Source organism: Aedes albopictus, chromosome 2 (assembly GCF_035046485.1).
Source record: "Aedes albopictus strain Foshan chromosome 2, AalbF5, whole genome shotgun sequence".
NCBI classification, from domain to species: Eukaryota; Metazoa; Arthropoda; class Insecta; order Diptera; family Culicidae; genus Aedes; species Aedes albopictus.
This window is the reverse complement of record NC_085137.1, coordinates 210,840,714-210,865,602: the sequence shown is the minus strand read 5'-3', so window position 1 is coordinate 210,865,602 and position 24,889 is coordinate 210,840,714. Positions and strand designations below refer to the sequence as shown.

The following is a 24,889-nucleotide window of genomic DNA, read 5'->3' as shown; positions in this document are numbered from 1 at the left end:
CAGTCTAAGAGCATTGAAACGGCTAGTTTGGCATAGCCCGACGTTTCGGTCCCGTGTATTGGACCTTTTTCAAGGGATAAGCAGTCAACCGTCTCTCGTTATGTGGTTTTTGAATGCAGTTTGAGAGTTGGAGCTTATCCCTTGAAAAAGGTCCAATACACGATAGTTCAACATTTCCTCCCAGTCGTATACCTCCTCCAAAAAAGTTGAAGTTTTTATTCTCCATGGCACGCTTCATAGATGAATAGGAGGCATTATCAAAAGCTCCTTCTATGTCTGAGAAAGCGCATAGAGCTATTTCTTTTGCTGAAAACGTTTTTTTTCACCTTTGTTACTAGTGAATGAAGTGCCGTAACCGTTGACTTACCAGATTGATAAGAAAACTGGCAGTCAGATAGGGGATACTCTTTTATGTAAGAAAAATTGATAAAAACCTTCAAAACCTTTTTCATAGTCTTCAACAAACCTGAAGAAGGACAAATTGACCTGTATGCTTTCGGATGCGTCTTGTCTCGCTTCTCCCTTTTTTGTATAAAGGCCTCCAATTTAATGGAACGTAATTCAATCTCAAACTAGCCTTAAACCAAGGTTACCAATAATCGTATCGTGGAGCACTCACCATGATTTTTTAGCCTATAAGCATTCCCAAGCTCACCGTGCATATTTTGATCGCTAATGCAATGAACTCAGCTGTCACTGTCTAGCTGAGGAAAACTCTCGCTGGTTGCAGTGGCGCTTGTAAACAAAGATACTCACGCTCTCAAAGTGGTGTTCATTCATCGATCACAACTCTCGCACCGCTGCTCGAAAGTGAACGATTCGAAGGAAGCGAAAACTGGAGCAGTTATTATCGCGGGTGATAATTTTCACTGCGAGTGATAATAATTTATCCCCACGAGTGCCGATTCAAAGGAAAAGCAGCGCGGTATCGATACCGTGTCTTTAAATAATGCTCACCAAAGATGCACATGTTTATACCTTGATGCATTTACATATTTGAGACACATATTTTGCGCTACAGTAAAATGAGCTTGATAAGCAACTCTAAACGGTATTTTGAACCTAACTGATGAACCGGAAGGTGTGTGCCTTTGGCAAGGTCATTTCATCGAGCGTGGATTAGTCGTTCTCGTATTACAAGTTAACCTTGTGCAATACAAAATGTACTGGTAAGAGCACAAGAGGATGGTGTTTTCTGCAATAATGTTTGCTTGAAGAGTAGTAAAAGAATTTTAGGAAGCGTGGACTACCTCTACGATTATGGGTCGAACCGTATACATATTACATAGTTAAAAAACATGCTTCTCTGAGGGAAAAGGGAGGAATCAAAAATTGTACAAACATACTAAAATGTAATACATCACATATCATGATCCTGACCATTTAGATAGAGATAATGTAATTGGACAAAATTGTTTTTGTGCCACTCAGCGGAAGAGTTACATTTACGAATCAAGCGATCTATCTTCTGTAAATCCTTGAATTATTTAATAACTTTACCGGATACACCATTTGTCCAATAAATGTCCCTCGAGCAGTCGCGGCTTTAACTACCTGCAGCAACGCCGCGCTCACGCGGTGTACCACATGCGTGCATTTTTCATGATGCGTGTCTCAGTACACGACGCAACCGCTCCCGGGATATTTATCAATTAATCATTTCCGAGATTTAAAATCTTCATGCACTTGAGTGCTAGTTGATGACACATTAGCTAATCAATCGAAAGGAAAGGTACATTTGACAATTTCAGCCCCCCAACTACGAAACAACTTTTGTATTTTCAAATTTTTAAAATTTTGCATGAAGACCGTTACGCGTTAGGTTTCCTTCCTCCCCGTTATGTAATTTTTGAACGAACCCTTGCATGTCAGTCCTCGATCTACCAAACAAATTTATAACTTTATTTCTGACTAATTCCGAACCCTAATGCACACAAACGGGCTTCTGATGAAATCTTCCCCATGCTCCTGCCGATTCCGATGATATTATCGCCGTGAGTGGGAATCGGAATGAAAGCTGAGAATCAGCACGATATTTTCGAGCAGATTATCATTCGCAGCTGAATGGAAAATAGTTCGAGAGCGCTCTCGCAATTTTCATTCCAGTTAGTTGGCGGGCAACGCACTCACGCTGGATGAGTTCATTCACGCCTTTGTGAATAAATGAACGAGTTGTTGTTTCTATGATGAACATTTGGGACGACACATACTGAAATTAATTGTTTGGCTTTCGCGAGAATTTTCGTCTATCTGTAACCTTGCCTTAAACATCTCAATTAGTGATGGCACCATTGCTTTTCCATTTTGAATCAATGCTGGAAATATTCCATCAACTCCTGCCGATTCAAAAGGCTGAAAAGATCTTAATGCATTTTCCACTCTGGCATTTGTGAAGATTTCATCAGCTAAATCAGAGGCGGTGTTTACTGTACCAGTTGACTCCGTTGAGTTTATACTAGGACATCCTTCACCTTCCAGAGATATAGAATCATTGGAATCCACACTAAGAACCGAACCTGGAAAATGGGTTTCCATAATTAAATCCAAAATTCCAGGAAGAGTTTTGGTAAACGCTCCATTGTTACGCTTCAGATTTCCCAATTCATTTGCATGATCTTTTGCAAGCGTCTTTTGTAGTCTAGCAACTACAGGAGTGCGGTTTATGTTTTCACATGTCAGCACCCATGATTTTCTTTAAGGTTTCCGTATTTCGTTGTTGTTCTCAGTCAGGGCTTTCCTGTACTGAGTCCTATCTCCCGTTTGTTTCGCTCTATTGAACATTTTACGAGGAAAAATTCTGTATTCGTAGGCTTAAGAATACTTTGGTAGCCATATTACTTTCATGTTGTGCGTGGTCTCTGCTGCAGGAAGTTGTAAAAGCAAAAATGCGTTGGTTTGCAAAAATATTGTGTGTTTTCAAAAGTTATGTGAGATTTGTCCGTTACGTAATGTATATATTACACCACTGAACTGAATCAATATTTATAATAAAATGAAAATGCTGAGAAAAACACCCTTTAGCATTCTTGTTGAAAAAGAGGAATTTCACGGAGTCATGTCAGTCGATCCTGAGCGACCATTTCAAAAATATCTGAAACTTTGCACAGTTTTTCAATTTCATATAAATCGCCATTTTTTGATATTAAACCTTCATATTCACTCACGACTAACTTTTCAAAAGGGTGTATGCGAAAATAGTTCTAAAATATTCTAAAAGCTGTACAGCAAAAACGGATTGTTCGATTGTTATAAATTTTTCAGCAAAGTTAGATAACTAAATGATGATTCCTTAGAAAATATACACTGTAAAAAATTTCTTTTTCTACTTTGAAAAAATATGATATTTGTCACAAAAACTCAAATATCTCAAAACCCTATCTTTTTACCAACTTCAATTTTTTAGGGGAAATGGCCCATTATATCAGCTATCTACCATAAAATTTTGGTGATGGTAAACTGATAAACAAAAAAGTTATGACATTTCAAACATTTCACAATTTTTACATTTAGTAACAAAAAAAAATTTTTTTCTGTGTAAATTATTTCGAGAATTATATTCTGATGCTGATTTTATTGTAAAGGCTACCGCCTGAATTAAACAAGTTGTTTTCATGATACTTTAGTTTGATTATTCGTAATTACTATAGTATCTATTTGAAACTTAGACGCGATCCAGTGTTGTGATCAAAAATATTGAGATTGTCATACTTTTTATTGTACGTGACTGGTGAAAAAATCCCTTGATAGTGTTGAAAAGCTGTTGATTATAAGAAAAATGGAATTGAATTTATTTTTAAGACAAAAGCTGTATAATAAAAGTTTTTTTATACGCGTATACGTCTAGTTTATCCGCAAAAAAAAATCCCTCTTACACACTTATTTCTGAATTGCCTGTTCGGCACTTTTTTGACGAGATTATAACAGCAGTACGATCTCGGTAGTTTCGGTAATCGATTTTACTGAGGCTCAGTAAAACAACTGTCAAAATCGTATGGAAAAGGTAAACAATGCATTTTTGCTGAACGAGTTCGGTGCTCAGCAGTTTTAATCTCGTCAAAAAATTACCGAACTCGGTAATCAAAATTAAGTGTGTAGAGAACAGACTTTATGATCGGAAGAATGCGAGTAACTTCAACAACAACAAATGCATAAGAGGTACATACCACAGACAAACAGACAAAACGCCTAGAACAATTTTAGTGAAAATTCATCGCCCAGTTCACACTATCACCACCTGGTGGAAATGTTTCACGAAACACTGCGTTGTGCAATATCGTCATCAGAAGGCGCTAGTGTGAAACGTCAAACGCAAAGAAAAACGATGGGCGCTCTTCTTGTTATGAAAGCCACAACCAAGATTCAAAATGATCGTTGAAGGCGTGGTCAATGAAAATTTCGCCAGTGTTACGTTTGTTTGTCTGTATACATACCTGACAATGCTCACGAAAAAAACAAAAAAATACTACCGCTATGAATATTAAAAATTGTATAGTATTTTTTTTCTTCAGCCACCAACACCAAACAAGTAAGTTAAAATTAATAAGTGATTTTGTTTATTATAATCTAACGAACAAGATGAACAGTCGCTTTCTCAAAGGTCTTCAACTCAACGCTCTCTTGTAGACCGTTTGATGAAAAAAAATGTTCAAAAGAGTTACGAAATCTCACCGAAAGCACCATAGATAAACTGAAAGAGACTGGTTATGCCCAAATGTCCACATTGTGTACAAAATTACGCATTTGCACGTCCTGCCATCTAGAATTTGACAAACGAGCCATCTGTATATCATCGGTAAAGCAGGGCGCAGGAAGTTCGAAAACGACAACAACTGAGAAATTGCCATCAGCGACATCTGTTTAAACAATTTAATTACGCCCCTTTTCAAAAATGCCCTGTAATATTCTTCAACATCTATACCCATTTCAATATTTTTAACGTTGCAAAACACGCTTTCAACATTCATCTTGAAGAAGAGGGAAAACACTTGTCCGCAAATGTAACAGCAAATTAATGAACAAACGACTAATGCGCGGAGGGCGTGATAAAATCGGAACATTACGGTACATAGTATATTATATTATATGTATATATAATATATAATAAAAACAACTTGTTTTACTCACGCAAGGCCATTAACAATAAAATCAGCATCAAACTTCAATTTCCGGCCGAAATAATTTACACTAAAAAAAATTATTACTAAAAGTGAAAATTGTGAAATGTTTGAATTGTCATAACTTTTTTGTTTATTTTCATGGTAGATTGCTAATACAATGGACCGTTTTCTCTAAAAAATTACGTTGGTAAAACGATAGGGTTTTGAGATATTTGAGTTTTTGTGACAAAAATGATATTTTTTAATGTTAAAAAAGATTTTTTTCACAGTGTATATTTTCTTAGGAATCGCCATTTAGTTATCTAACTTTGCTGAACAATAAAATCAGCATCAAATCGCGATTTCCGGCCGAAATAATTTACACAGAAAAATTTTTTTTACTAAATGTAAAAATTGTGAAATTTTTGAAATGTTATAACTTTTTTGTTTATTAGTTTACCATCACCAAATTTTTATGGTAGATTGCTAATACAATGGACCGTTTTCCCTAAAAAATTCAAGTTGGTAAAAAGATAGGGTTTTGAGATATTTGAGTTTTTGTGACAAAAATGATGTTTTTCAATGATAAAATAGATTTTTTTTCATAGTGTATATTTTCTTAGAAATCACCATTTAGCTATCTAACTTTGCTGAAAAATTCATAACAATCGAACAATCCGTTTTTGCTGTGCATATTTTTGAATATTTTTGAACCATTTTCACATACACCCTTTTGAAAAGTTAGTCGTGGCTCTAAATAAAAATTTGATATCGAAAAATGGCGATTTAGATGGAACTGAAAAACTGTGCAAAGTTTCAGTTCAATAGAAAATCATGAATTAAAAAATTTCCTTAATTTTGATGCTGTTGCTTGGAATCGCTCAAAAGGCTTACAAAATCGGGCTACATTTGTATTTTAGTATACAAACTTTCAGCCCAGTATCAGGAGGGCCATAGTAGTTTTATAGTAGATCATCTAAAGTCTCGCCATGTCCATTTTACAGATTGCAGAGTATATCAAATGTATCGAATGAAGTATTTCTACGCGTAAGGTACACCGGGGCAAGTTGAAACGGGTGGGGCAAGATGAAACAGCGGGTTAACATGATGTTATCTAATGAAGGTCAACCGCTCGAATGCCATATCACATAATTTTTTATTCAAACAATCTTATGGAGAAGGAAAAATTACCAAAATCTATTGAAATCTATTTCAAAACTTCGCGTTTCATCTTGCCTTACCCATTTCAACTTGCCCCGGTGTACCCTATCTCTAACATATGTAGGCCTAACGTATTTATGCCTAACATCTCACCACCATCCACTTCTCTAAAATGCATGAACAATTTTAATTAAAAGCAATCAAAAATTCAACACCATACATTAATCTCCACTTCAGCACGGCATCCATATGGAATCGAATCGACTTATAACTCAGCCTCGGGCACGGTCTTTTGCCAGCTCGAGTTTGAGCCTTGTCCTGCTCGAGTGAAGTACAATTATGAGAACTGGACAATATGTGAGGGATTTAGTGGGTGAAAAGTTTCGCCGCAGAGGATTTTAGCATCGCCCAGAACCGATGTCCGAGATTGGTTGAATGTATCTCCCGGATCCCGAAACGGCGAACAAAATTGAATGTATGGTCCGGTTTGGAGACCGGGGCGAAGCTCGCCGCCATCAAGGCCCGGGTGGTTGGCTCTACAGTATACATACCGAACCGAGGGCCACCTATTAGAAGTGGAATGTACTAATTTTCAAACCACACAGCCCCTCGGGATGAATGATGTCGCGTTTTGGAGCAACTGATAGCCCGCATGGAAGCGTGGATGCAAAAGGTCTGCAAGAGAGATAAATTTTTAAACTTTTTACTGTCCCCTACCGCCGAGTCACGCCACCGCGCAGTCTGGACATCGGACATGCCAGAAACTCCGAAAGGATTGTGTCACTCTCAACTGGACGTGGGAGGATTGTGTCATGATGCTCAACCAAACGATAAGGAACGATCTGGTATGCTTATGGCACATTAGATAAAAGCTAATGAATAAAATATAAATTGCAGAGAATGTGTTGGGGATTTAATTTTCATTTTGGCATTGGGGTGGTTGTTTGCGCTTTGCAGCTTAAATGAAACTATTGTGTGCTGGTTGAAGAAGTTGGTGTTGTTGGTCGCAATGCGAATGAAATTTTCTCATTTGCCTAGGGCTAAAAATCTCGTTAATACAGATAAAAAATAAAAAAAAAATCTCATTTGAAAAGTGTTCATTTTGTCGTGTGATTGAGTGATGTTCATCAAGATTAAACTAGCTAACGCTTACCTCGATGCATATTAGGCCTGTCCACCTTTTCAAAAATGTTCTCTGATTCTCAAGTCCACCCCCATATTTTGATTGGCATCCTAAAAGAAGTAACTAGTCAAAATTTCAGCCAAATCCATTGAAATTAAGAGGTGCATCAAATCAATTTTGTGTTTTTCGACTATTTTTGAACTTCAAAAAATCATAACTACATTAAAACTTGTCAAAACTTAATTCTTTTGGCAGAAATTGAAAGCTATACCTGTTTGCTACAAGTTCTCCGAACAACGTGTGCCAATAAAATTGAAGGAAACATGTGTAATTATCACATTTGTAATCAGAAAAACCTTAAAAAGTTGAATTTTTGATAGATTTCGTTCTGGAACACCCTAATACATATACGTAATAAGTTTGATATTTTAAAACGGCATCCTATTCTCTCATGTTTTTTGTTCATTTGCTTCTTTGACACCAATGCTGTAGGAGTTGAGCAAAAAATATTAAAATTCGGGAAAGCCAAACGTGGCCTAAAAACTAGCTTCTTGGAGGCAATCACGCTGTGGCGCGAAATTGTACTGAACGTAGTAGCTTTGCTTCCTTGTAGTTTGCCTTGGCTACCTCCTACCACGGGTGATAACAAACAAGCGTGATGACAGGTGTTGGCTATTATATCAGTGCTGACGCGATGCCACATTTTGCGCGCCAAAGCGTGATTGCACCCGAAAAGCTAGTTTTTTAGGCCACAGTTGGCTTTCACGAATTTTAGTAATTTTCGCTCAACTCCTACAGCATTGGTGTCAAAGAAGCAAATAACCAAAAAACATTGGAGAATATGATGCCGTTTTGATAAATCCAACTTATTACGCATATTAGGGTGTTCCAGAACAAAATCTATCAAAAAATCAACTTTTTAAGGTTTTTCTGATTACAAATGTGGTGGGGCCTCGTAGCCGTGCGGTTAGGGTCACCAAGCTTGTAATCGCACCATGCTATGGGGTGAGGGTTCGATTCCCGCTTCGGGCGTTGAAACTTTTCGTGAGAATAGTTTCTTCCCCGTTTCCACTGGTGCATGCTCCGTTGTCCGTTGTCTAATGTTAAGTTTAAAACAGTCTGTACAGCCGAAAGCTGAAGACGTTGTCCGTGTCTTTTAATTACACATTTTTCCTACAATTTTATTGGCATACGTTGTTCAGAGAACTTGTAGCAAACAAGTATAGCTTTCTATTTCTACTGAAAGAATTAAATTTTGACAAGTTTTGGTGTAGTTATGATTTTTTGAAGTGCAAAAATAGTTGAAAAGCACAAAATTGATTTGATGCACCTCTTGATTTCAATGGATTTGGCTGAAATTTTGACCAGTTACTTCTTTTAGGATGCCAATCAAAATATGGGGGTGGACTTGAGAATCAGAGAACATTTTTGAAAAGGTGGACAGGCCTAAATTATACACAGTACATATTAACACTCCTGATCAAAAGTTTGAGATCATCCACAAAAACATATTATTTACATATACTGGGTTTCATTCAAATCAATCAATGAAACTTTTAACATGATTAAGACGAAACTTTACCAAAAAAATAGTGTATGTAATAGGGTGGCCCACACTTATATGAAAAACAAAATTTTTGAAAAGTGCCAGGTCTTACCTCCTGATTTGATTGTTTTGGATACCCAGAAGCTACGTTCAAAATTTGAGCAAAATCGATTAAGCCTAAGGGGGCGCTCAAAGTATTTGAAGTTTGTATGGGAAAACGTGGCCAAATGTATGCAGAAATCTTAAGTTTTCGATTTTTGCCGCTAGGTGGTGCCTCAAGCGCTTAATGATTAAACGCTTTGGTGTTATTGTAGGTGACTGTATACCAAACAACTTTGTCGAAGGCCACAAAGTGATCCGACTCCTGTGAAAAAAGATATACCCTAGGCAAAGTGAGGCAAAGTATTGAGATTTCATTATTGATATTATTATTTTACATGTACTGGAAAAACGACCATAATGTCTCACCCTACTTTACCTAGGGTATAACTTTATAACGGGCGTCGTATCTCTTTACAGTCTTCGACAAAGTGTGGGGCTGAAAGTCTCTTTAATAAAGACAAATCAATCAATCAATTCGACAAAGTTGTTTGGCATATACAGGGGATGGCCAAAATGTTTGGATTGTGCAACTTTTTTTTTTCTCTCACAAAAAAGTTCAACATGCTATAACTTTTCATAGAGTGCATCAAAAAATCTCAAATTTTGACTGTCAACCTATTATATGTGCATCATTGGTACAAATTTGGGCTCGATTGATTAATCTTTCGCAAAGTTAGAACCGTTCGGGTAAAACACTATTTTTTAGACAACTCATTTTTGAGCTGTCATATCTCGGAAACCAGTGAACCGAATTGAATGAAATTTTGAACGTACACTAACAATATAAAAATGCTTCACAAACTGTTAAAACATAGATACTTTTTGAACGTTGGAAAAAATTATCCTGGATTGACACTTTTTGGATTTTTCTCGAAAAAATGTATTTTTTTAAGTTAATGCCAATAAATTTTAGTGTTGATGTTCTACGATTTTCCACTTCTGTTCTCAAGTTATTTTTAGTTAGATGTATTACAGCCTATTTAGATTAAAGAAAGAACACATTTAGTAATTTTTGTGTGGTATTGTAAATTTGACTTATTTTCCTCTTTATGGGTAAATATTTCAACCCGGTATAGCTTAATTCGCCGTGAGAAAATATTACATTTTATAACGTTGTATTAAGTATCAATATATATTTGATAAACGTTAAAAAATTCATTCAATTTGGTTCACTGGTTTCCGAGATATGACAGCTCAAAAATGAGTTGTCTAAAAAAATAGTGTTTTACCCGAACGGTTCTAACTTCGCGAGAAATTAATCAATCGAGCCCAAATTTGTACCAATGATGCACATTTAACAGTTTGATAAACAGTCAAAATTTGAGATTTTTTGATGCACTCTATGAAAAGTTACAGCATGTTGATTTTTTTTGTGGGAGAAAAAACGTTGCCTATCCCAAACATTTTGGCCACCCCCTGTAGTCACCTACAGTAATACTAGAGTGATTGGAAGAGAGAGTGGCGTCAATGTTAAAATTGGAACAGCGACCATCTGTCATCTCCATACAAATTCCCGTTCCAAACGAGAAAGAGACCTGTCAAAATTGGAACATGACTCCACTCTCCCTTCCAGTCACTCTAAGTAATACCAGAGAAGAGGAGGGCATCTCAGAATAAATCGACCACACGAAAAGAGATAAATTTTTGGCGTGAAAAATCGACTCAATTTATTTTGTTTCTGCCCATTTCGTTTCCATCGTGCATAAACGTCAAAACAAGATCATGGCTCAAAGTGTATTGATTACTTTCAGGTACAGTCAAAATTAATGAACAAATGACGTCATATCGATGACACAAGTTTACAAAATAAAATGAAAGTCGTGAACTTCTGTCAACGACCAAAATTTTTGAAGCACAATTTAGTGCTGATTTCGAAACCGACCTTCAAAAAATTTAAAGTAGAACAGTTTTTGAGTTTTAGCTCAATATCGAGTTTTACAACTTTTCAAAATATGTAATTTACTAAAATTCAAATTTATTGCGTTTTGTTCAACCAATTTTGAATCTTTTTCCATAAATTGAAAGCTGAATACAATACCATTCGATCATCTGAATACAGGTTTTGCGTCAGATTGATGAAATTCAAGATATTGACGATTTTTAGGGACAAATTTTAGCAAAATTCCCAAAATTTTTTGAAGAAATGTATTTTTTTAATAAGAAAAAATCAACTTAAAAATTCTTTCTCGACGTTTATTTGACATATCATATGTAGGCGAGTTACAGTAAAAATTTCAGCTCAATCGGAGCATTGGTTACGAAGAATGACATGTTTGAAGTGAGCGACTTTGCTTAAAAATAGAACAAAAATCGATTTCAAATCATCAACATTGTATGGAAAGTCGAAAAAATTTCCACTCTACTGTAATTTTTTTCTTTCGCGTTTTCGAACTCAGGGCATGATTCTACACCAAAAATGATCATCAGCTTACCGAGTTCAAAAATGCTGTAAACTAGTGTGATTAATTCTCTTAGTTTTCGAAACTTTGTTTCATTGAGAGCATATCAATTTTTGTTTCGACCACTATTGTAATTAAGGTACCCCGGGGCAAGTGGGACCTAAAAAAATGCTAGTTTGGTTTTGTCAAGCCAAAAAATCTTAAACATAAATAAATTTAAAATTCCAATGATTCTAAAGGACATTGTAGGTATATTTTTTCTTATTAACGGGCATTAGACCTGTTTGATTTTTTTTTTACATTCTGTATATTTTGCATATAATAAAAAGTGGAGCAGATCTTCATTTACTCAGTACCACGGGGCAAGTGGGACCTATTCGGAATGTTTATACAAATGGCTTAATAAAGTTGCTGCATAAATGTAAGATAGCATAAATTACAAATATCTTACACGAACTACTATGTTTAGCGATTTATGTTGGAAGAGTTTTGTGGTATCGTGCATAAATTACGTAACACAGGTAATAACGAATCACTGAGAAAAAAATGATTTAACTCTAGCAGCTCGTGCAAAACAAATTGATTTTTTAAACAAATAGCGCCAAAAAGTTAAATGCCGAAAGATTTCCAAACTTGTTTTTCATATTACGTTGTTGATGAAGCTCGCCAAACATTTTTCAAGATTTACAGTTAACAATTGTTATGATTTCCCTTACTTAATATAACGATCATAAAATGAATATTTGTAAATTGTGAACTTTGAATAAGTCGTTTTCCAATTTTTTCATACATTATGGCCGGTTCTTTAACACTCAAAAAAAACTCATTATGCAGCGAACGAAAAAATTAAAGAATTTGCTTAGACGAAAATATGAAAAATTGATTGGTTCGAAAAAAATATGTTCTACCCAAGACTTTACCATTTAAAAAAATAGCTTCATCATCAGAATTGAAGTAATTAAGTATATTTTAACGATTGATTATTTAGGGCGCCGATTTTTACTTCAATTTTATGTAAATTTCGACTTAGCTGAAGAAAGCGAGATCATACTATGAAATTGTGTTTGATTACTCCCATAGGTCTCACTTGCCCCAGATGCTGAAATGCACTGGGGCAAGTGAGAGCAGTTAACTAAAGGTAATAAATGAATATAAATTACAGCTTATTCGCTTAAAATAATTTGCAAGCACTCCAAATATCATCCTGAAATCGTAAAAGTTTTACTTTATCTGTTATTCTATTTTAGAACGACGAATGTAATAGAGTACGTTAATCTCACTTAGTGAATTGAAAATTACATATGATCAACAATAACATATATGGTCTCTTTATGGTGAGAAGAATAACAATTTTTGAATTCAAAGTATCCGTTGGCGTTATACCTATGTTTTCTATGAAGAATGTTTGCTTTAAAAATAAAAAATTAAATAAATTATAGCTGTAGGTCTCACTTGCCCCGGATTCTCACTTGCCCCGGGGTACCTTACATGGAAGACGTTCCAAAGACGTTTTTGCAATTGCAGGCCGTTATAAAGCATAATTATGATGTTTTACCATTTTTTCTTAATTATCATAATGATATTATACATATTCTCCCCACTATTGTATCGCATACCCTTTTTACGGTTTTAAGAGATAAGCAACTTTGACTGTGTCCCCGAAATACATTCATGTTAAACACAATCTTTTTTGGTGTTCCTGCCTCCGAAATACTTTGCTTTTGCGTGTCAACACGGTTGGAATTTTCCGTGTAAAAAGTGTGATTTCAACCGCTAGGTGTCGCGACCAACAACATGGAATATTTATCAATTTCTGACTCCGAAGATGGGCTTCTCTTCTCTGAGTTATACCAAAGGGTTTGATCATTTAACGCTTACAGCGCCAACTAGCGGAAAAAATCCAAAACTTAAAATTTCGGCATACACTTGACCACGTTTTCTCATACATACTTAGAGCACTTTGAGCCCCCTTAGGCATAATCGATTTTGTGTTTTTCATATAAGTGTTGGCAACCCTAGTATGCAAATGTTAAGTATAGAATTAGCAAAAGGTTAAAATACACGTCAATAAAAACAAAAAAAAAAAAACAGGTACACGCAGAAAAATAAATTTTAAACACAATTAAACCCTAGTTCAAGTTTACTATAGCGACAAATTGATTTCTAGTTTAAACTGAACTGTTCTATTGTTTGATAATACAAATATTTTCATTTGTCGAAATTTTTGACAGTTTGTTAAAACAAACAGAGATATGGTATTTTCAACATGAAATAATGGATTGATTCAAACGGCTGCACTTTTGCCACTAACAAACCCGGAATGTGATTGTGTTGGTGACGGCAGCAACTGCGGCAGCTCGGAAATCTATTTTCAGACCGTCGGAAAGCGGATGGGGAGGAGAACGACTAAAAAAAGATAAAAAAAAGGCGAAATCGATCAACTTTTTGTGGATGCTGTCGTGAGTACCTGCGTGTTATCCATCACGGCCAAAGCTGCACTTGGAAGTTGACGTGATGGATTTGCTGCACCTTCTTCGTTGTGGCGATGTTGGGGTAAGCATTTTATAGATGTGTGAGTGCTTTAGGACCATGTTTATGGTTTTTATTTTGTTGAAACAAATGAAATTGTTGACATTATATGAAATGATGGTAATCGGTTGTTTCTATCGATAAACTCTAAATGAAAACAATTAAATATAACCTTGGAATAAGTAAATTTTCAGTTTGAAAATCAACCATGCGTTTTATTGTTTTAAACAAGCGCCATTTTTCTGCGTGTATGTAAATGTAACCTCCGAATCTCCAGGATAATGATCCGGGAATAACAACGGCTAATCCGAATACAGCTTAGCTGTTCACATAGCTTTGTCCACAGGTATCATCTTCGACATAGGCTAGACCGTGATGGGCTCGGCCCAGTACATTATCGCCTTCTAAACATCCTGATGAGTACCTTGTAGTGGATGACATAGAATAACGTCAATCCTAATAGGAAAAACAGGCTCATGATTGCCCGTAGCTGAATACATAATTTTTGATACACCACAGTGTCCCCAAGGTATGTTCCGTTACACCGTTTTCACCTAGGCTTAGGTGATTATTCGCAGTCTTACTGGGTTCCCCGATTAGTCGAAGAACTTCCTCTGAATTAAACAGCCAGTTCCTGTTATGCTTTTTGGGTCCAAAAACGTAACATATGCGCCAGCGGTACTAGCTTCGCAGCTAGTAACCGACAGCTTGCCCATCAGGTCGTCCAGAACAGTATGATTAATTCGTGGCTGCCGTTCTCCATCCTCGGTCACGTCCAATGCTCACCAGGTGCACTATCCATTTGGTCCGTCCATCGTGCTTTCTGCGCTCCATGCTTTCTGGTACCACGTGGTTCAGTAGGGAACACCAACTTAACATGGTTGTTTCCTGGCACACTTGCAACATGCCCTATCAAACCGTATTCTTTTTCCAACTTTGATCACCTTCACGATTCGCCGCCCAGTCAACAGACGATCGCAGCTTCTGCCCGTGATAGCCACGACTTCCACTGATTATGCGCCTTCGGATAGACAGATATAGATATTGTTGTCAGGCGTCAGTAAGAATCCGAGGTAGACGAATTCCTCCAGCACTTCAAAGGTATCCCGTCTATCGTAACATTTCTTACTAGATGGATCGGGCCGTGTTCGGATTTACCTAGCTAGTATATGCTTATTTTATTTTTGACGTATTCGCCACCAGTCCAACCTTTCGCGTTTCAGGCGTGTGTACAGTTCTGCCACCGTTTCAAATGATCTAGCGATAATTTTCGAAAATACTCGCGCCATTAATTCATTTATGCCTGGATGCCCGACCCCATTAATTCATTTATTTTGTATTACCGTAATCCGGGGTAACATTGATCAGAATTTTCGATCTTTCTTGAATAATTCTCTTGTTAAAGCAAACGTTACATGTTTTATATTTTTAAAACAAGTACTGGCCCTCTGAGTACGTGTTAAGCTACTCAAAAAAGTATTGTAAAACTTTTAAACATATTTAAATAGACTTTATAATCTAATTTTTGAATTTGTTGATTTGGGGTAACATTGATCATGTCAGTGATCAATGTTCGTTTGTGTTGAAAATCAGAGTGTCTAAAAGCTCATGTATACATGAATGAGACAGTGTGCCATGCGCTGGTGTGAAATGCGTTTCAGGAAAATTTTGAGATTTGAGATCACAGCATGCTCATGAAAAATCTAGTGTACGTGCCTCAATGAGACGTCTCGTGAGACACGTCTCATTGAGATGTTCGTCAGTGAAAAAAATTGCAGCGACGTTATTTTGGAGGCCTGATCCCACCTCAGAATTAAGGCAAAAATACCGAGTTTGATACTTTGTGGGGATTGAATCGGTTTATCCGCGAGCAGTAATGGCAGCGCTGGGTACTAGCGATTCGGAATTTGAGACGTTTCTTAGTTGGAAATCCGGGATTTCGAAGCGATGCGGTTCCCCTCATCACCCCTTCGTCAATTGTTCGGTGAAGTCAACCAGTTGCTATCCGCACGAACGCACGAATCGTCAATATCGTTACCGCTCACTTGTACTCAGCGCGGCCATTACGGCCATTACGGCTCGCGGATAAGTGGATAAAATGGGTCAATTGGACATCCAATAAATATTGGATTTGTTTTCATTGATTGAGATTGCAATATCCCTAACCAAAGATGTTGTTCACATCATATCTCTCCTTATTCACACTACATGTTTGACGTGTCTGTGAGGGCCAACAATTAAATATTTATAATACAACCTATGATAGTCTTTTTAAGGCAAAAAATAACCTTAGTCGAAACTTTCGGAAGATGAACGCTGGTGTCGTTTTTTATCATCCCAAACGATCCTCTATGGTCAAACAGAACACGCCTAGAAATTCACCGATCAGAAGCTACAGCACGCTGTCCCCTGCTATCCCCCAATAAATTGTGGGCATACTCACGTCATTTTGGAAGAAGCCTTTTCGAGGATTGTTCCTCACACCACCATTTCCGTCATAAAACAATCTCTGGTTGTATTCCATTTGTCCCTGCACACTAACGATCTGAACCTCCTCCGCCCCCGGGAAACTCCAACCCATTCCCAGCTGAACATCATCCAGAAATGTCACCCTAGTGAAGGATTCAAGAGTAAATCAAACCGGTGCGGTGTTGCACTTGGAGCTTGTCTCATTCGTCTCATTGAGATGTCTCATTGAGACTCGCAATGCTAATGTGATGTGCACTAACATCGCGAGTCTCAAGCTCATGGAATTTTCATGTGCTCACAGCCAACTTTTCTCAAGCTCGTATTGAGATTTGTGCGTACATATACTCTGGAAAATACCCTTACTTACTAAATTCGGGGTCGCGGATTTCGAATATGTTGTCCAAATTCTTACAAATTATGTACTTTTTGAATTATTTTAAGATTAAAATCCTCCAAACCGCGAATAACGCCTAAAGGTAGGCAATGGCATAAGGAATTGATAGCTTACTTTTAATAAATCGTATATTTTATTGAAGAGAGCATTTTCATAAAAGTTTCGTTCATTAAATCCAACTCTAGGATATCATATTGAAGTAATACAGTGATTTCGAACCTCATATTGTATCTAGTATTCATGCCATGCATGAATGTTTGACAATGTATCTCATTGCGTTACGAAACTTAGTTATGGAAAAATCGATTTATTTCAATGTTAATGAAATTCAATTTTCAAGAATTACATGCCATTTAACAGCTAAATAACAGCAGATTACGATATACCATTCGATACCAGAAACTGATTTATTGTAAATTGCTTATATGAACATTTCATGAGGTCGGTCAAGCCGATCAATGTTACCCCGCTGATCAATGATACCCCGTTTTACGGTACATCAAATCCAAGAAAAACTGAATTAACAATATTTCTCCATAATACACGGTTCGTGGCTGCCGTTCTCCATACTCGATCACGCCCGATGTTCGCCAAGTCATGCTCCACCTGATCTTCCCATCGTGCTCTCTGTGCTCCACGCCTTCTTGTGTCATCCGGATAGGTCGCGAACACCAACTTTGCAGGGTTATTGTCCGGCATTCTTGCAACATGCCCTGCCCATCATATCCTTCCTGCTTCGGCCGCCTTCTGGATGCTGGGTTTGCCGTAAAGTGCAGCGAGCTCGTGGTTTATCATTCTCCGCCACACACCGTTCGCCTGCACGCCGCCGAAGATCGTCCTTACCACACGTCGCTCGAAAACTCCGAGTGCTTGCAGGTCCTCCTCGAGCATGGTCCATGCCTCGTGTCCGTAGAGCACCACCGGTCTTATTAGCGTTTTGTACATGGTGCATTTGGTGCGTGGGTGAATCTTTTTAGATCGCAGCTTCTTCTGGAGTCCGTAGTAGGGCCGACTTCCGCTGATGATGCGCCTTCGTATTTCACGACTCACATTGTTTTCAGCCGTCATTAAGGATCTGAGGTATACGAATTCCTCCATAACCTCGAAGGTATCCCCGTCTATCGTAACACTATCACCCATACGGATCCGGTCGTTTTCGGTTCCGCCTACCAGCATGTACTTCGTTTTTGAGGCATTCACCACCATTCCGACCTTTGCTGCTTCACGTTTCAGGCGGGTGTACAGCTCTGCCATTGTTCCAAATGTTCTGGCAATAATATCCATGTTGTCCGCAAAGCACATAAATTGACCGAATTTTGTGAAAATCGTTCCCCGGCTTTTGAGCTCGGCTCGTCGCATCATACCTTCCAGAGCGATGTTGAAGAGTTGGCACGAGAGTCCGTCATCTTGTCGCAGTCCCCGGCGAGATTCAAATGAACTGGATAGTGCACCCGAAACCCTTACGTAGTTTTGCACACCGTCCATCGTTGCTTTAATCCATCTAGTCAAGTTCCCAGGAAAGCCGTTTTCGTCAACAATTTTCCATAGCTATGTGCAGTCGTTACTGTTGTGGGCCACATTGAAATCGATGAACAGGTAAAGCTTTGGGACCTGGTATTCATGGCATTTCTGAAGGGTTTGCCATACGATGAAGATCTGGTCCGCTGTCGACCGGCCGTTGATGAAGGTGGCTTGATAGCTTCGACCGATCTCATTCGTTTTAGGCGACAAACGACCAAGCAGACGACGGAAGATCATCTGAGATAGAAATTAGTGGCGACATTCAAAACGATGATCGCTCTGAAGTTCTTATATTTCAAATGGTCGTCGTTCTAGTGAAGTTGGTAACTGTGACATTCCCTAGATCCTAACTGCTGCACTGGCGTACTCGTTTCCTCCGTTGCCGTGATATATCGTGCCTACGTTCTCTACGCTCATCGAAGTGTTGCTTCCACCTTTTGATCACCTCGCATTCGTCCGTCCTGAGGCCTCCGTCCTTATCTCTGCATATTTCGACTCGCGGTACGAAGCTGTGGCGGGTACGTTGAGCTTATGGTAGAATTTCCGTGTTTCTTGCAGTTCCATTTCTTCACACTCCGATTCTTCCGAGCGGCGCTTTTTCCCGAAAGAGGCAGGTCTGCTGTTTCCGCTTGAGTTTGTAACGTTCCACGCTCTGTCGGGTTCCTTGCTGCAGCATTACCGCCCGCGCTGTGGTTTTCTTTTCAAAAATCGCTTTAAATTCTTCGTCGAACTATTCGTTCCATCAATTACTTTCCACATACCCGGTGGTGCTCTCGGCTGTGTCGTTGATGGCTGCACTTAATGTACTTCAGCAGTCCTCTAGAGCTCGCCCTCGTCTGGCAACGCTGCATCGCGATCCTGTGTGTATGCTGAGGCGACATCTGGTAGCTTCAGTCGTTCTACGTTGTACCGTAGTGTTCGCTAGAAACGTACATTGTTAATGACTAATAGTTTTGGGCGCAGCTTGACCTTCACCAGGTAGTGGTCGGAGTCAATGTAAGCACCACGATAGGTCCTTACATCGATAATGTCAGAGAGGTGCTATCCGTCAACCAGAACGTGATTGATTTGCGTTACCGTCTGCTATTTCCAGGTGTAACAATAAGGGAGGCTGTGTTGGAAAAAGGTGCTACCTATGGCCATGTTTTTGCCGGCAGCATAATCGATAAGTCGTAGGCCGTTTTAGATCCGTCACGGTCAATCGTGCTCGAATCTTACTGACGAGTAGGTGGTGATTGGAGTCTATGTCTAGTATTCAGAATGTCCTCACATCAATGATATCTGAGAAGTGTCGGTCGCCCAGGACCAACAGCGCCCACCGCTGACGACTACTGGTTGGTGATCAAAGTCCGTCATCTACAATGTACGGTACCGACGGCCACTTTGGGCTGATCTAGTAGAAGTAACAGCAACTGATGCTATAGAAGTGTGATGTGAAGAAATTGAACTGCGGTTTCGTCCTCAAAAAGCATGGAACATCTACCAGAAGCTCATCTGCTACTGGTAGACGGGCGTGAGGTGATTGAAAGGTGGAAGCAGTATTTTGAGGTAGACATGAATGGTGCAGGGAAAGCAAGCACAGCGGAAATGACTAAGTACGTCAGAACGGCTCGCTAAGCGAAGTTAAAGATTCCACAGTGCCAAAAAAAAGGATGATATTACCGATTGTTTGTGTACGGATCTGGGGGATGAAACAGCTATCGGAGGAGTGGAAGGAAGTGGTAATGTCTACAAGAAAGGCGGTAAGCTAGAGTGTGAGAACTTCCAAACGAATGGCGCCTACAAAGTGTTAGCCCAGATCATTTTCCGTCGTCTATCATCAATAATGAATGAGTTAGTGAAAGCTTACTAGGTTCAAGCTCCTCCCAAAGCCAAACTTTTTTATATCTAGCTTTCACCGAACAGCGGCATTCTCATCTTGCCAAGAATCCATTACATCATCAGAAAAACTCATCAACCATCTGCGCTATCCACAAATCAGCTATCCTGTCGCCCATAAATTGCGCGTTTTGACATCGTAAGCTCATTACAAAGCATAAATACCAACTTCTTACTATCCAACGAGTAATAGCGCCACTCGCGCCTCTATTATCGCTTGTAATCGACGTCGAGCTCAATTTCCTCCGACGTCTTTTTATATCGCTTTGTGTGGACACATTAATTTCGAAACAGGCGCTAATTGGGCAGGATATTTAATAATAAAAACCTCTTCCCAGATTTTACTACCCCACCCCTCCCCGGTCGGACTCGGTGGGAAACTGTCGTCGTCGTATCGTCCGTCCGGGGAAAGATGATTTCCCGTTTCAGATAGTGAAACTGCCAACCGGTTGAAAATTGCCAGCCCTGCAACTCCGGCTGACTGGGCTGAAGTGTCAGTAAATGGCGAAGCCACGGCCTCCGTCCAAGTTGGTGGTGGAGGATGATGACGAGGTGATAATTTAATAAGACCATCAGACTGCTATTAATGCGACGGAAACAAATAGCCTTCTCACTAGTGGTATGTATACGGTTCGACGGACTCGTTGCAGATGGTTTGGCACAAGTAGGATAGGTTGAATGCACCTTGAATTTCAACAATGCTTCAATTCCGAAATATTGCTTCGAATGGTAGAACAATAGTAGTTCAAGATAATTAAAATATAAATGAAATATTATAAAGCAATTATTATTTCAGTTATTAAATTTGAAGAAGTCAGTTAAGTGGTTTGAGTAGCTGTGGAATCTATAAAAAAACGAAATGAAACAAATTAAATTAATTAAAATTAACATCATGTCATCAAATCTGTAGCAATATCTAATAGTCGACGAAATAAAAACTAACTAATTAGAAATAATATAATAGGGTCTTGTACCATTTCGGCAGGTGTACCTATTTTGGGCACTTGCAGCTATAACTAAGTCAATTTCAAACCTATTGATTTGAATTTTTGTACAGAGTTAGATACTGTACGTGCCTAACTCTGGACAAAATTTCAAATCAATCGGTTTGAAATTGACTTAGTTATAGTGGCAAGTGCCCAAAATAGGTACTTTGTAAATTTCCTACTTTGTAAATTTCCTAAAAGCCGTTGTGCTGTAAACACTTCCCATCGTTATGAAAATTGATCTGGTTATAATAGAACGTGTGAAGCCAACGCTGCTTCTTCTTCTTCTTCTTGGCGTAACGTCCTCATTGGGACAAAGCCTGCTTCTCAGCTTAGTGTTCTATGAGCACTTCCACAGTTATTAACTGAGAGCTTCCTCTGCCAATGACCATTTTGCATGTGTATATCGTGTGGCAGGCACGAAGATACTCTATGCCCAAGGAAGTCAAGGAAATTTCCTTTACGAAAAGATCCTGGACCGACCGGGAATCGAACCCGTCACCCTCAGCATGGTCATGCTGAATACCCGTGCGTTTACCGCCTCGGCTATATGGGCCCAACGCTGCTCTGCAATTCTATCTAGCAACGTTTGCAACGGCCGGCAATTGGATTCACTGGACTGGAATTTCTTCCTAGATTGCGTCTCTTGAGAGAAGGAGAGGGGGTTCTACCCCATTACCCCGAATGCCACTACCCCGAATGCCATTACCCCGAACGCCACTACCCCGAAAGCCATTACCCCGAATAGGCCATTACCCCGAAAGCCGTTACCCCGAATGGGTCATTACCCCGAACGCCACTACCCCGAATGGGCCACTACCCCGAATGGGCCACTACCCCGAACGCCATTACCCCGAAAGCATATTTTTAGATGGGTTATTCTGATGATGGGTATTTTATATTTATATTATTTAATAACATTACTGACAGCTTTAATACCAGAAGATATCATTGTAAAGAATAACCTTAAAACAAAATAATGGAATAATACGTATTAGAGATGATCTTGTATGAGATAGAGCTGTCAGCAAAGGTCCTTCAAATACTGGCTATCGATATTGGCTCATTAGGCCGAAAAGACATTTGGCCAAAGTATCACTAATAAGTCTAATGATCATTAGGCGAGATCAAATAATACAAATTGCAAAATAGGCCCGGAAAGAACATTTTATAGTTAGATAAAGAAAAAATCTTTTAAGGAGGAATAGACGATTTGGTAATAAAACTCTATAACAGTGTAACTTAAAAAAAAACATTCCTTAAATGTGAAAAAATGTGATTGATATGTTGGCCGCCAATAAGGTCTGCAAGGATATAACTAGAAAGAACAGCATACAAATTAAAGAAGGGGCCGCACAGACTGTACATTACTAACATTAGACAATGAACAACACGTATAACACTCAGTGGCCCAGTGGAGTATTTTATGTTTTCCTCGACCGGAGCGGGAATCGAACCCACACTCATAGGCATGCGAGATACCTAAACGACTAACGCCGCTAATCGCTCGGCCATGAAGTCCACGATTTGTTCATACAAAAATTTGTAAATTTGTATAGAGCTTAGAATTTGGATAGACCCTCTCCTACTTACATAGTTTATGCACGGCCCCTATACATAAATCTGCAAAGGGCAACATGGCTACCAAACAACTCTGTAACAATATAAGTCAAAAGAACAGCCCAACTTTAAAAGAAGGCAAAAAAAATCAGATGGAATTAATAGAGATATGTCGCCAATCAACCCGGTAACGACGTAACTAGAAAGAACAGCCTATAAATTGAAGAAGGACAAATCTCATATACAGTAAGCAACTTTCACTCCCAATAAACTATATAAGTGCAGCTAGAAGAAGGGAGTGTAGAATCAGCATCTAAGTTAAAATACACAAAAATAAAAACTAAAAAAAAAAAAATTCAGCTAGAAGAACAGCCTTTCATGAAAAGAAAAGCTACAAATAGTTATTTTGGTCCAACGATGCTGGATCTACCTTGCTAAGTGAACTGAATATCTGAAATCCAGTCCAGTACTACAATCTTGAAAAAAATATTCAGAAAACAATTTTAGGGCTTGATGTTCTAGAAACCGATCATCAAAATCAAAAGAAAATCAAAAGAAATCTAGTTGCCAGTTTGGCCGCAAGCCAATTCTGAAAAAATTTACTTGAAATAACAGCCTTTTATTCAGAGAAGAAAAAATCCGCTATGGAGTTAGTTATTCGTCTGGAAATAAATTACGTAACACTCAAACTCGAAAGAACAGCTTCTGATGAAAAGAAGGAAACATTTCTATAAAGAAATTAACAGTTTGGCTACCAAACAAATCTGCAATAGTACACGGTTGGAAACTGCAAACTCAAAAGAACAGCCTATTTTCAAAAGAAGGCAAATATTTGAAGAAGTGTAGTTTGATAACCAGCACAATCGTTTGCCACCAGTTTACAATCGTGCTTAAGGCTAACCAACTTTTAAAAGAAGGGAAAATGTTAGTTTGAAATACTTGTAGTTTTTATAGCCATAGCTATAAGTTCAAAAGAGCAGCTAGTTTAAAATATGGAAAATTTGTCTTTACTTTTCTTCTTAATTTCATTACGTTTGCTGCTTTCGTTTTCACGAACCTTACTTTTGCATGAAGCACAACATACGGAAACCTAAGGGAAACGGAACCTATCTTAAACAATGTGCTCCCATTGTCATTGTCAAAACGAAGTAAATAAGAGCTATTTGATTTGTGTTTTATTTTTATATTTTTTTTTAATCGTTACAAAAAGAAAACGAAAAAAATCGGTACCTAAATCGTCTGTTTAAGAATAGGACGGAGAAAAGTATTCATACCTACACTAGTTACTGATTACCCTTTTCTAACCACCTTCATAAACTTCTAATCGGTCACCACTTTTTTGGTGATCTCCTGAACGATTCGGGGTAATGGCCCTTTCGGGGTAATGGCATTCGGGGTAATGGCGTTTGGGGTAATGGGGTGGAGCCGGAGAGGGATCGGAACGGAAGAAGATGGAAGACCATAGATTCGAGCAATTGTGCAGTTGTACTAACCTTTGGTTTCTTGAACGGTCGCTTTCCCCGGTACCACGTTATGACTGCATTTGGCCTGGAACCAACACTTTCGCAGGTGATCTCGTACCGTCGGTCGGCTACTAATGGTGTCGGTGGGTTTATTATCTTCACACTCAATGGTTTCACTGTCGGGTTGTGGATTCATCCACGTGGACCATTTGGAAGAGCATGGAAAAAGAAGAAAAAGATTCGTTAAGTGAGAATTTGGTACTAATAATGGTAGTTCATGTTTGAGTTATGACAATATTTATTGGTTCATATTTTCAAGATGATGATTGTTTAAAGAAACAAAAAAAAAATAGGAAGGAAGGAACAAAAGAAGAAAGGTAGAGAAGAAAAAAGAAAGGAAGGAAGAAAGAATAAAAGGAAGAAAGAAAGAAAGGAAGAAGGATAGAAAGGAGTAAGAAAGGAAGAATGAAAGAAAGAGAGGAAGAATTCTGAAGGAGGAAAAAATAATAAAGAAAGAAAGGAAGGAAGGTCAGAAGGAAGGAAAGAATGTATAGTGAAGCGGACATTTCTATTCTGTTAGCAGGTGCAAATATACTCGTTACAAAAAAAATAATAATAAGGATCCAAGCAATTATTTTTTGCATTATCTTTATCCACTTGTA

The 24,889-nt window shown here is 38.4% G+C and overlaps 1 protein-coding gene across 1 annotated transcript in view; it reads right to left on the bottom strand.

Annotated features, from left to right (window-relative positions):
* The window catches only part of LOC109420894 (neural cell adhesion molecule 1), a 176,676-nt gene that overhangs the window by 119,269 nt on the left and 32,518 nt on the right, over positions 1-24,889 (bottom strand). The window contains exon 3 of the mRNA XM_062847950.1: positions 24,258-24,403. Coding sequence (XP_062703934.1) covers positions 24,258-24,403 — 146 coding nt within the window. The remainder of the gene's footprint in view (positions 1-24,257; positions 24,404-24,889) is intronic.